Below are 14,225 nucleotides of genomic sequence, written 5' to 3'. Positions count from 1 at the left end.
TGATGACTGATGAGATTCTAGTAATTTAGGTTTTGTAATTTGCAATATTCGACACTAAAAGGTATGTAGGTACACTATGGCTGATCTATTTAGTATATAATTAGGAGCTCATCCGGTATTTGACATGATCATCATCAAACATGAACTTACAATGGGAAAAATGAAGACTTTACAAAAAAAAAAATTAAATCTATTTATTTCGCTAAAAAAGTACTTAAATCTACATACATTTGTGTGCAAAATCTCTAGTATGAGATTATGTGCGCGGTCACTAAAACTCGCGTTTTGATGTTACCTAATAATACATAATGGGTTTATTTTAGTTTGTTTGCCAGTATATTTGCCAGAGCATTATCAAAAATAAATAAAAATAAGCAAAATAAAAGGTAAAATACCCGAAAGACGGCTGTTCTAACCTTGCCTTAGGTCAGTACTTATTTAACTCGCTGACATAAAAATCTCGCGAAACTTTTTTTTTATTCAGTGCAACAGAGTAGGTACCTATATTTTACAACCAATTTATTATATGTTACCTTTGTTTGCTGGCCGGGTGTAAAGTCCACCAGCAGGCCTCGCCTTGTGAGTGTTCTTGGAGACCGACATCAAACGCCAGCTTGTCTTGGGATGACGATGTTGACAGACATGCCAGGTACTGTAAACATCAAACATCATCAAACATCAACATTTATTCAGCAAATAGGCCACAAGGGCACTTTTACACGTCAACATGGAATTTACATACAGCAAAAAAACACATCAACAATCATAAAATACAACTAAGCCGCAAATATCAAATCAAACTAAAGTATTACATAGAGATGTATAAAGTCTCTAAATGTCGAATTACAAATAAAAAATATAATAATAGTATTGAAAAAAAAAAACAAAGATACAATAACTATAATCTAAAATTATTTAGAGGTGTAAATGTCTCTAAGTGTCATAACTAAAAGATTACAATAATATAGTTAATCAAATTATCCTTAGAGATGTACAGGGTCTCCAAGAGTCAAAATTCTGTATACCTAAACAAAATTGATATCAAATCGCGTTTTACCTTTCGTCACTTCACTACATAGTATAAAACAAAGTCGCTTCCCGCTTTCTGTCCCTATGTATGCTTAGATCTTTAAAACTTCGCAACGGATTTTGATGCGGTTTTTTTAACAGATAGAGTGATTCAAGAGGAAGGTTTATGTATAATTTGTTAACCCGTGCGAAGCCGGGGCGGGTCGCTAGTATATATTACCTAAATGATCTTCAACAATGGTTCCGTTATGAATATTATTTTGGATGCCAAATTCTCTTAGCGTATTGTTTTCCATTATCCATACTATTAACGCTTATAGCAAAAATACAAAATTTGGCAATAAACAAGTAGACAGTTAAAATTATTGTTTTCAATACTAATTGTTAATTATAAACATCTTGCAAGATTGAGAAAGTAAATCACCACTCACACGAAAGACGAACACAACATAAATATGTATAAATTGATACAGTTGTACGGAATAAGCTCACCATGTCACTGTTAAGATGCCTCAGTAGAATAGCATTGCCGTAAAGCAACGTTCTGTGTCCAGAACCCGTACCTTTACCCTGAAACGAAGGATACACGAAAATAGGTATTAATTATATTCAGATTGTTAGTTGAATTTTAATTACAAGTCCTTTTCTGTAGAAATGTTGTTTCGAATAGCAATATTTATTTAAAATTTATTTTACTTTTATTTAGGGTGTTAAATTCATGTTAGGAATGTAATTTTTATCAGTACAAGAATAAAATTATAATTTAAAACAGCGGGTAAAAAAGTGTGTTTGTGTGAAATTTAAGGATGTAAATAGAATAAAAATGTAAACTACAAATGAAAAGTAAGTAAGGTAGAAAGTTGGCGGAATACGTAAATGAAACAAAATATTATTAAAAATATTAGTTGGAAATGTAAACCAATAAACAACACAAAAGGAACAGTGTAGTGTGCGCTATACCTTACCCACACATACCTATACAGTGTTAGAGTATATAAGGCTACACATGTATCATTTGACGCGCATTATACCAATATCATAGCAAGCAGTTGTTTGTCTTAATCCCCACCTTACAACAGTTTATTCAAGTAATACAGTCAAAGAATTTAATTTCCTACCGATTTTGTTCTTTGTCCCAGTGACAATAGTATGAGGTCTCTAGCGACTTGCATGTTGGTTATTAATGTGACAAGGTACGAAATGGAGCGGAAATTGATTTTTTGATTGTACCTACATAATAAGAAGTGACAATCGTGGTTATAAATGTATAAACGATTGTTACGTGAGAGTTAAATAATACTAAAATAAGTAGGTTTAAAAAGTGAACACTACATAAATGATTAAAAGGGACATTGATGATTGTTTGAATGAGGTTAGAATTGAATAAACAGCAGATATGTTATAGTTTTAATAAGAATGAATCATTAGACATGGAAATTTGGACAGAAAAGTTGGACAAATGGGATTTCGAAGATGGAAATTGTAGAAAAAGTAATCTATAGAGGGAATAAGTTTGATTTGTATCATTTTATGGTAGTTTTAGAAGACAAAGTTATAAAATAAAAATAACACTGCTATAAAACTAGCGTGGGTGTATCCAATGACAGTTAAAGCAGCCTTAGTTATGAAGAAGTGAGTTCTACTAGCAATGACATAAGCAAATTTTAAAAAGAAGATTCATCCAAATCGTTTAAAGATTAATTTAAAAAATGTTTTGAATATTAATAGAATGTAGTATAATTGAATACATATTTAATTACACAAACGGGTCTACCGCGATAGTTTAATTGCTTTAAGGAAATTAAGGTAAAAACAATGATACTATATCGCGGTAGACCCGTTTGTGTAATTAAATATGTGTACAGCAGGGATGTTGCGAATATCCGCATCCGCATCCGCAACCGCGGAACTTCCGCATTATTTTCAACATCCGCATCCGCATCCGCATAAAATCGATGCGGATTTAATGCGGATGCGGATGTGGAACAGGTCGGTACAGGAACGTCTTAGCATCGGCGTAAGTGCTAGACTGCTAGGTAATTTAGTCGTTAACCAAAAAAAAACCTATTAGAAATGAGCAGTCAAGCGTGAGTGGGACTTAATGTACGGAACCCTTGGGACGCGACTCAGACTCGCACTTGGCCGGTTTTTTGAAATAAAATTTACTAAAATGTAATAACTGACGTTTTTTATGGTACTATCTTGACATCCGCATCCGCATCCGCGGATGTGAGCCTTTAAAAATCCGCATCCGCATCCGCATCCGCGGATGTCAAAAAATCGGCATCCGCAACATCCCTGGTGTACAGTCGGCATCAGATATATCGGCGCGGCCATAGTGCTTGCAATATCTGAACGCGCACTCTATCGCCTTGACAATAGAGGCGTGTTCAGATATTAGTGAGCGGCTCGGCTGCTCCGATATATCTGATGGCGACTGTACAAAACGGCGAGAGTTTGAAGTGTTATGTAGAATTTCATATTGGTGAAAAGTAGAATTCTACAAGATTCCAATTGGAAATTTTGAATTTTTGGCATGCAGTTTACCGAATGGTGTACTCACTAAGTTTTCTTTGCCCTGCAACCGAAACGGTGGCGATACGTAAAATATTATTATTCACAGGAGGTTAAACACAATAATATACAGGGTGACATGTTCTACGGTGCATACATTTATGAAAAAAAGAGAATCAAATATACATACATACATATAGGTAATCACGCCTATTTCCCGGAGGGGTAGGCAGAGACCACGGATTTCCATAAAAAGGACATGAGGAAATAGGCGAGCGTGTATGAGGAATGTTATGAAAGTAACGGAAACGAAAGAAGTATGTCAGGATCGTAGAATCAAATATGTTTTATAAAAAATAAAATATATTTGTACTGACTAAAATACAAGAACATCTTGTAATACCATGGTTGCAATAATTGATTATGATTATGATCAAATATTTTATCTTAGTTAGAAACATACTACGAGTGTCATGTGTTGAGAGACTTGAGAGGTTTGAATAAAATTTAAAATATTCAGTGTCAATAAAAAGCTTATCTAAAAGCAGAAATCTTATAAATTTTGAGCTTCGGGTGGCATTGTTCTAAGTTCTAAATACATTATTAAATTTTCCGCTGCACACAAATATTTACAGGTCATTAAAGTTTTGTATTTATGAATTTAATTTATATTGTCGTCTAAGAATCCATATTTACCAGTAAAACTGGGAGATTGTATGCGTCGATTTGTGTAAGAAGCTTTTCTTAATGTTGACCAAAATAATTAAAAATTATGCACTGTATAAAATGTCATCCTGTATATTATAAATGTGCTAAACAATACAACAGATTTGCTATTTAAAATCTTTTTTTAAGGTTAAACAATTTAACATAAGACAAATTAGTTTATTTGAAGATTATTTAAAGGACAGTACTTGAGGGGAACAAGTTATTTCACAGGTTTTTATATAATTGTGACGAATGTACATACAGGGTGGTAAAGAGAGGGTACACTTACGGTTTCTGAGCCGGCAGCGGTTACCAACTCCTGTAGGGCTCGTACTGATAACGCCTAGAATGAAAAAAAAAAGTAGAATGATAATAATTATTACGAAAAAAAAAACAAAAAGTAATCATATTTTTTGGAAGTTATGGAGAATGTCATAGTACTGTAGTTTTAGTTTAAGACAGTGAAATGAACTGTCATCTTAGGGACTGTCACATTCAACAATAGAGGTTCATTTCTCCATTCAAACTTTCCGCTCAGGACGACTTCGACATTTTCCTAAACTTGGCACTTTCCTATCTTGTCTCTTTTTTAACTTGCCATTTTCTTACCTTGTCTCTTTCCCAAACTTGTCTTTTTCCTAACTCGTCTCTTTTTAACTTGCCATTTTCTTACCTGGTCTCTTTCCCAAACTTGTCTCTTTCCTAACTCGTCTCTTTTTTGATTTGCCATTTTCTTACTTGGTCTCTTTCTTAAACATGTCCCCTTCCTAACTCGCCTCATTTATAACTTGGCTGTTTTAGCCCTACAATAATCTTTTCACCACACCAACAGCAAAGTTGGCACTTCAGTTGCCAAGTTTATTTAACCCTCGTGCCTTGACACCCTCGCAACGCTCAAGATTCCACTTCTTGAACCAATCGCTACGCTCGTGGTTCAATTTTAGAATCTTTCGCTTGCTCGGGTATCAATATTAGCACGAGCGGTTAAACAAACTTGGCCACTTTGCCCACCGCTTCGCTTATTAATACACTTGGGGAGGGTTGGTTTTGCTTGGGAGCGGGAAGTTGGAGCTTAAACACGACCCAATAGTAAAAGTGTCTTGACAAGCTCACGTCGGGCCTACAGCCTTCGGCGTACGGCCCGCTATTTCGCTTGTCTATGACACTTTTACTATTGGGTCGTGTTTAAGCTCCAACTTCCCCCTCTCGGGTGACGCTTCGGGCCTTCGGCCCTACGCGGAGCTCGGCTTTCGGCCTTCGCGTGCCTCGACGCTTCACCGCCGGGCCTTCGGCCCACCGGCTCGTTATCAAGACAGTTGTCTCGGTAGAACGCTTGGGAGAACTGCATTCACGCAGCTCGGCCTTCGGCCTCGCTTTAAATTACTTGGGGTTGCACGCTTGGGAGTCGGGGTGAAGCTCCGGGCCTTCGGCCCTCCGCCGAGGTCGACCTTCGGCCTCCCAGCCTGAAGCTCGCCCTTCGGGCTCGCTTAACCTACTTGGAAATTTTACTTTTGCCCGTGTCCGCCGCCATGTTGAACTTTACCAAAAAAATTTTTTTACATAGTAATCTTGGGCCCCCAGGCTCGCCGCATGCTAAATCTCAGCGCGCTCGGCCTAACTTGAAAAAAAAAAAGTCGGCCATTTTGATTTTTTTTTAATGCAGTCCCATTTCTCTCGAGGCCCTCTATGACATTTGGCCGAGCATCCCCCCACCCATCTCGCACCGTTTAAAAGTTGCCATACAAAATAAAAATTAATGGCCATTATTTCCGCCATCTTGGCTTTTTTCCAAAAAAAAAATTTTTTTTTCATAGGTACCTAGAGGCCTCTATCTCCCGCCATGCCAAATCTCGGCGCACTTGGACCAACTTGAAAAAATAAAAAAAGTAGGTTTGGTCCTCAGGTGCATGTAGTTTAGGCACAGCAAACTTTATGCATTCGTGTTCAGTCACAGGTGCATTAAGTATAGGTTTTTATAGGTATTTTTTGTTTAGTTGCTAGTTTTTTCGCTCCAATGCGATACCTTAGATAAAATCAGAAAATGGCGAGTTAAAAAAGAGACGAGTTAGGAAAGCGTCAATCTTTGAAAATGGCGTGTCGTCCAGAGGGTAGACCAGTTAAGATAGAGACAAGTTTGGGAAAGAGACCAGGTAAGAAAATGGCAAGTTAAAAAAGAGACAAGATAGGAAAGTGCCAAGTTTAGGAAAATGTCGAAGTCGTCCTGAGCGAAACTTTCTCAATTGTGTCTGTCTGTTGTCTAACTATGAAAAAACATTCAGTCTACTGTGGCGACTAAATAAATTACTTCAGACTTTCAAAAATTTCCACTGTTTTGGCAATGCACAATTAAAGTTCTAAGTCGGAGTCTTGCATACTTAGCTCGACTTCTTCTATGACTTAAACATTTCATTTACATTAATTTAAGTTGCAGGTTGCAATTGCTAAAGTTTCGTTTAGTTTCAAAGAATACTTCAGCAGTAACTTTCTAGTTTGCTTGAATATGCATTGAGACAAATACAGCATGGCCCAAAAATACGTCGCCCAAAAATTTTTATGAGTATAATTTTCTAGTTCATACAATTTAGTTAGAAATTTTGTTTTCTAGGGGGGTTCCCTGTCCCTCTTGATAGCGACGCCCATGGGAGAGCTTACTCGTACGTCTTGCGGATCCATACTACTGGCATTTTAAGCGCAGGTTGTCATTTTAGTTTAACAAACCTGTTCAATGACGAACACACACTGTGACAAGTCAGGCGGTATGTTCTTGTCAGCGATGTTCTCGAGGAAACAGTGTCGGTTGCCGAAACCCTCGGCAGCCAGACACACTCGCTCGCCTGTAGCCGTGCACGACAGGCACACCATGTCTTCCTGCAAAGAAAAGGGTTATTAGTTGAGAAATAGTTACTTGTTATACAAGGGGGCAAAGTTGTTGTTTAACCCCTCGAGCAAGCGAAGGATTTCAAATTTGAACCACCAACGTAGCAAGTGGTACGAAAAGTGAAACCTTGAGTGCTTGTGAAGTTTGTTTAACTTTGCTACCTAGTGAAGACAAATTTTTACACCATACCAATGCTAAGAAAAACCTAATTTTAAAAACATTCCAAAACAAATCCAAATTAACTTTATTAAGTATTATAATCACTTAAAGTTTAATATGTACCTACTTCCAACGTACATGGGGTAACAACCCAAAAGCATCTAATTACTTTGCCACCCTTGTGGATAAAATGCAACTTTCTAATCAGTTTTTGATGAATAAAGAGAGCCTTTACGAGCTGGTGACGTGAAAAAACGTTAACCTAATGAAATACTCGTTTATAACTATCGTTTTAATAGGGTTAGCCCGAGCTATTGTGTTTAAACGGCAAAATGAAAGAGGCCAGTAACTGAATGGGACCGGTAATTGGATACCGGCAGGGTTGACACTGACGACTTTTTATATCAATTTTAAGGTAAGCCCGGGCTTTAAAATTTACTCTGGGCCTTGTCAATATTGCTAAAATTGAATAACATTGACAAAAGGGAGGTTTTAGCTGTAGATAATTTATTAAGTTTTCGATAATATCATTATAAAAATGTCTATAAAAAAATTACTTGTTTTATATTTATTTATATGTACACAGGATAGGTTATAAGTCACACTCAGAAAAAAAGTATATTCTTCAATTCCTGAAAGTTTGCCGCTAGCCGCCCAGATATCTAAACTTGCCAAGACAAATGCAATTTTTTTTTTTTCAAAAGAAAGATTCAAAATGGAATGGAATGCGAGGCCTTTTTATTGGCCTTTTTGCCTTATTGTCCGAATTGTTCTTAAACTGAACTCTAGTTGAGTTTAAGAACAATAGGCTACATGACTAATTTTCATTTATGGTATCAATCGATCGGGTTTGTTTTTAGGATCAAATGTCTATATGGGACCCATTGCATTAAAGTTGTCGGTGAAATATTGCGTTTATGTGTAGGTATAAGTAGTTGCAATACAATAGTTTTTGGAAGTTAAAAAAAAACTTAAATTTTGAAACTTTCAGGTCCTGTATTTTTGTAATTTTTCAATATTTTATTTTAATATCCACATAATTGTGATAAATTGCTCGTTTGCTATCTATTTTACTAGATTTCGTTGTAAAATTCAACATGTGTCATCAATGTCATCATCCCTATTCGGCCTAAAGTCACAAGACTTTAATCGCCTGTCAGTGATCTCGGCTTAGTTTTTTGCTTTGTTACTAATTTTAGAGAATATAAAAAAAGATGACGATTTAAATCTGTGTAAATAAAAAAAACTATAACGGTGCCAACCCTATGAATAGAAGAAAATCATCTTTTGAAGTGAAATAGAATTGCGCTCAATCTCAAGTTCCTTTTTGTGTGCCTTGCAAATAAGAGGTGCCTTGAACTTTGCATCCCTTTGAAAATAAACCTTATTTAGAGCGGAGTAAGGTTTAGAATCAATTGATTGAATAGTGGTTATTTTCAAAGGGAGTACTTGTTTGAAAGTTTTTTTCTATCAGTTAATTATAATTTTTTATAGTGATTTACGTTGATACGTACGTAAATATAGGTACCGTGAAATGCCATTTACAGGTCATAAATTCAGTTCAATAAAAAAAAACTTATTTTGATGGGTTCTTCCTAGATACTCTTTTTTATTCAAGTAAGGTTTTATGACTACTTTTCTTTAAAGCACGAGGCTTAACATTGAATATTTTATTTATTTTATTTAATAAAGCTGAGAATATAATATCTGGGTATTTCATCAGGTCCCTAATGTCCCTATGTCGTGCTGCCCCGCCCTTTCCAGATTCCCCTTCCTACCTCATTTGTATTTAAATTGTATTATCATAATTTTTCAGTATTGTTAAGGAAAATCATACCTCGTTGTAGATTTAGGGTCTCGGTTTGCAATTTTTAAGCCCCATTTTGACGGATCGAGAACTTGCATGCGATTTTCGTTAAATTGCGGTATTCGGTCGACCGAATTCATTGTAGGTAGGTACAGTCAGCAGCAATAGTTGCTAAGCGGGCGAGGTGTTCAAAATAACCTTGACGCGACTTTATTGTTAAGAGAATAAGAGCGCGTCAAGGTAATTATGAACACCTCGCCCGCTTAGCAACTTCTGCTGCTGACTGTACTCTGTAATTATCAATGTATCGTACTCCATGCATACAAGTACTCGAACCGTCTAAAGGGGCCCACTGATTAACAGTCCGCCGGACGGTATCGGCCTGTCAGTTGTTCGGACCTGTCAAGTTTTTGTTCTAACTGACAGGCCGATACCGTCCGGCGGACTGTTAATCAGTGGGCCCCTTAAATGGGGCTTTAGTATCAGGGAATCAGAGCTCAGGCTCGTATAAGTCGTTCGTCTATAGTTAGTTGACATTTTCTGAGGATATGTGGCAGCATTCTTAACTAAATGTCAGTGTGGCTGCCAAGCCCCAGCCGGTTATATATAGTAGCTGACAACAGATCCGTTGTCAACAGTTCATTGTTCTTTATAATTATAATCTTGTCTACGTACGTAAACATTCTATAGAAGCAAACACAGTCGTGACATAAGTCGTGGTCGCTCATTAAGATGTCCAGAAAGCTAGCCGCATTGCCTCCTGTAGGGCTAATAGGATGGTGGGTTTTTTATCATCTGTCATCAATGTCATCATGCCTGTCACGTTCTAACAAGTATGTAAGTGCGAAAGTGACGCATGACATGACAAGTGATAAAAATGCGACCATGATATCGCCGCTGGATAGCAATGCTGATCCGTTGAGCGAAATAGTGGGTAGCCAATGAGTAGGGTCTAACAGCACTGACTTAATATAAAAGAAATTCTATATCAATGTCTAACAGTGTTACCTACTTGGCTGCAGTTTTGTGTAATCTGTAATGTGGATGTAATTCCCCAGTTGGGCACTGCTCTATAGATCTGGAATAACATCCGGCTGTACTATGCCCTATCACACAACGCGAGATGACATTCACAGCCCATACCTCTCTTTTGGACGTAGTTTAGGGACATACCCGGGTCCAAAAAGGTGCTTATAGAGGCGACGCGTACTAGGCCTCCACGACCCCAGCGTTTCAACCCCAAACGCCGCAATTGTGTAGCTACTACCGAAAGTGACATACTTGGTACGAAAAGGGTGACATACTTTGGGTTGCCCCAAAAATTAAAATTGTAAACTTACCGTACGCAAGAATGAAACATCATCCTGCTCACTCGCTCCCCCCTCCGCCTCCGCCATTTTGTTTATTCACGTTCAACTGTCAGAAATGCTGCAGCATCGCCCGCACACCATATCTGGAAAGATACAAACATGTATGAGTTGTTGTTGCTTTCGATTGGGAGAAAATGCTACCTACCATTGACGTATATCTCAGGACGGGCCTTACGTGCACTAAAATTGGTACTAAGTAGATCAGCGGTGTCACTCACGAATTCTAGCAAATCGTGCAGTCTAACGCAACTAGTTGCGACCAATCGCGCGCGTGATGCAAGCTCATTAACCAATCGCGTTGTGTCACACCGCTGTACTGGCCCCATTCATGCGCCATTCTTATTGCCCGTAAGGCCAGTCCTGAGATATACGTCAATGCTACCTACATAAAAAATGCTATCGGTGAAAAATGCTACATGAAAAGCTGCTACCTAAAGAAAAGTGAGTACGAAATATGACGATGAATAATTTCTACGCGAAAATTCGTTAAGTACTTCGAAAAAACGTAGCATTTTAGAATTACTAAACACTCCACTATGACCGATTTTGCGTTTTGCTTTTACCTAATCGAATCACATGATAGAACAATAATTTTAATTTCATTTGCAAGAACTGTGAATAGTTTGTAATTATATTACTTTTCCCCATTTTGTTATCTTTTTTCTACAAACCTTTTTTCAGAATATTACTGACCGTAATTAAAAATAACACTTATGATTTTTGAAGTGAAAACTTCTTTAGCGGCGCTGTGCACTTTTTGAGGTGGGGAAAACATGTTAAACTCGAGACAGCGTAAGACGATCACGTGACCGTAAGATTTAGATGGCCACTCATTTAGATGGCATTTAAATCAATAAAGAAAAACTCAATGACATTACATGAAAAACTGTTACATGTAATGCCATTGAGTTTTTCTTTATTGATTTAAATGCCATCTAGTGAGTTTCGCTCTAACCGGTATTAATATAATTCGAGTAGTGATGTGCTTAGGGGTTTCGAGTAATTAACGCTAACGCTAGATGGAACCTCAATTATACATTTTGCACTAGTCATTGAGTTTTCACTTCTGCCGGCACTCCCTGAGTGCAACCCGTTGTTTTTTATTTTTTCAAAAAATATTCCATTGTTTGGTTTTCTGCCTACTATTTAGCTTATTAGCATTACAAAACCATTTGCACTACGAGTACAAATACAGGCTAAGCCCAAATTCCTTTGTCGTCACGCGAGCCTTGTAAAAGACATGATTTAATTATGAAAATGCCCTTGGTTTGAATGACACACTTCATTGCCCCCTGAAATAAATAAATATGAATGGTTGCCATTCGATAGTGTTGGTTAAGACTCGAGTCCGTTGAGTTTTGAGACTCGACTATGTTTTTGAGTCATGGGGCCCGTTTCTCAAAAGCTTGTAACTTGTAATACAAGTGGAAGTGCCTTTTTAACAAAAGCTGTCAAAAAGTGACATCCGCTTGTATTACAAGTTAAAAGCTTTTGAGAAACGGGCCCCTGTACGCTACCATCAGTTTGGCACTGACATAAACGCCGTCGAGAATGTAATTTACTTTCTATACATCTCGCTCGTACTCGCATATTAGTGCAAACGAGATGTATAGAAAGTAAATTACGTTCTCGGTAGCGTAAATGTCAGTTTTGACACTGTCAGTGACTCATGGTACGGGCTCTGGGCTCTTGCACATACATGCACATCGCGTCTTTTTAACGCGCCGTCGTCGACGCGAGTTTTGGAAACTCGCCGTCAACGCGTGTTTGTATCGCGACAAACGCAAACAAACTGCTTCGTGGAATGAAAAACGATAATATTGTGCAATAAAGTATACCTAACTAAATAAATAAGTATAACTAAAGAAAAACTGACGGAGCCCTCGAGCGGTCAGGCCGGATTCGAACCGGCGCGTCATTTTTAGCTAACGCAGCCTAAGAGTGATGGCAGATGGACTAAAATGTTAACAGAATGGTGGCCGCTTTCAGATGAAAGAAGCGCCTGCCGTCCGTTGGGTCGTTGGGTGGACGACAACCGGAAGATTGCGGGTCACTTCTGGATGAGATTAGCTCAGGACCGGGACAAGTGGCGTACTAGAAGAGAGGCCTATGCTCAGCAGTGGGCGACAAAATGCTGATATGATAATGATGATGAGTCTAACCCCATGAACTCCTAGGCCACGCCAAATCTTTGATAAAAATAATTTGATTTGTTCCCAAAATTGTGTGTAAACACTTACACAAAGGTATATTATTAGGCCATGCGGATGAAAGAAGATTGTACGCAGTGGAAATGAGAATGTTGAGATGGATGTGTGGAGTGACGAGAAGATCGGATTAAGAATGAGTATATAAGGGGAAGTTTGTAAGTAGCACCGGTAACTGAGAAGATGAGGAGTAGTAGGTTAGCATGGTATGGGCATGTAATGAGGAGGGATGAATGCCATATAGGCAAAAGGTTAGGGATGAATGTTGATGGACAGAGAGCGGATGGTAGACCCAAAAAACGATGGATGGATTGTGTGAAAGAGGATATGAGAATGGAAGAGAAAAACATGTTGTGCCGACCCCACATAACGTGGGATAAGGGCAGGAGGAAGAAGAAGATATTATTAGGCCATGCATTCTCACCTAACATTTTGAATACTTCTTTCTTTCACAATACACGGTTTCAGAGCGCCGCCGTGCGGTGACGGCGGCGCGCGCGCAACTACTGTGAGCTTAGGACGTGTATAGACGCCCTAGATCATAAATAATACTAGCAGGCTTCCGCTAGGGCTGGGCCTATTATTGTTTGGCCAGGGATCAATCAAGTGGTACACAGCTCGTATATAAATTAGATTCTGCCTGTGAAATGGGTACCTCTCACAGTTCTCCCATACTTTCACCGTTCACCCTCTTTAGCTGGGCTTTTGACGTTATAAAGTTACGTTACGTTAAAAACTAAGTTTTACATACGTGTAATTGTAAAAGACGTCCAAGATATGCGTGCGAAAATTGAAAATATATTTTTGATGTCGACTGTACGGAATGTTAACATCTAATCTTTTCAAGTTGTCAAGTGCATGCGCACCTAATACATTATGTAGGTCCCTGTCTTAAAGGACCATGGGCAACTTTGTACGGAGCCTGGACCCAACGCCAACAGAAATGAGAAGTAACGTCATTAGATAGGTATTTCTATGTACTTCATATTGCCTAGGTAATAAGGGTGATGATATTTTGACTAAAATACCAATATCTCAGTTCTGCAATGGAATTCCGCTTGGTGCCCATAGAACGAAATGAAGTACAGAGAAATACCTATCTAATGACCTAACTTTCAACTCGGTTGGTATTGGGACCATTTTGACGCATAGTCCTTTAGCAGTAGGTACTTATAGCAGAACACATGCCGTGTGGCTTGCGTGTAAAAACTAGGTGTTGGCTGCTTGGATTCATTTTCTTTACATCGAAATAAGACTGAATAACACTGATTATGATTAACACTGACTTCAATCTATTCAGCTTTGCCTTATATATGCATTGAGTTCGCCTTCTGTACATTTATTTCTATTGTCCAATAAAGTTAAAATAAATAAATAGGAGTAGGTACTAGTAGTAATCACCTTATTGTACAGTCGCCATCAGACATATCGGAGCGGATAAGGCGCTCACAAATATCTGAACACGCCTCTATTGTCAGGGCGTTAGAGGCTTACGGCGCGGTTCGGGAAATGAATTAGTGATTCCCTAGATATGAAATAGTAAAGATATGTGA

The 14,225-nt window shown here is 38.1% G+C and overlaps 1 protein-coding gene across 1 annotated transcript in view; it reads right to left on the bottom strand.

Moving 5' to 3' along the window:
• The window catches only part of LOC134658853 (ryanodine receptor), a 245,694-nt gene that overhangs the window by 204,952 nt on the left and 26,517 nt on the right, over window positions 1-14,225 (bottom strand). The window contains exons 2-7 of the mRNA XM_063514524.1: window positions 10,436-10,548; window positions 6,970-7,119; window positions 4,541-4,594; window positions 3,593-3,607; window positions 1,522-1,599; window positions 534-652 (exon numbers count right to left, since the gene is read on the bottom strand). Coding sequence (XP_063370594.1) covers window positions 534-652; window positions 1,522-1,599; window positions 3,593-3,607; window positions 4,541-4,594; window positions 6,970-7,119; window positions 10,436-10,492 — 473 coding nt within the window. The 5' untranslated portion in view covers window positions 10,493-10,548. The remainder of the gene's footprint in view (window positions 1-533; window positions 653-1,521; window positions 1,600-3,592; window positions 3,608-4,540; window positions 4,595-6,969; window positions 7,120-10,435; window positions 10,549-14,225) is intronic.

This window comes from Cydia amplana, chromosome 23 (genome assembly GCF_948474715.1).
Source record: "Cydia amplana chromosome 23, ilCydAmpl1.1, whole genome shotgun sequence".
NCBI lineage: Eukaryota > Metazoa > Arthropoda > Insecta > Lepidoptera > Tortricidae > Cydia > Cydia amplana.
This window is presented reverse-complemented; position numbering and strand designations above follow the sequence as displayed.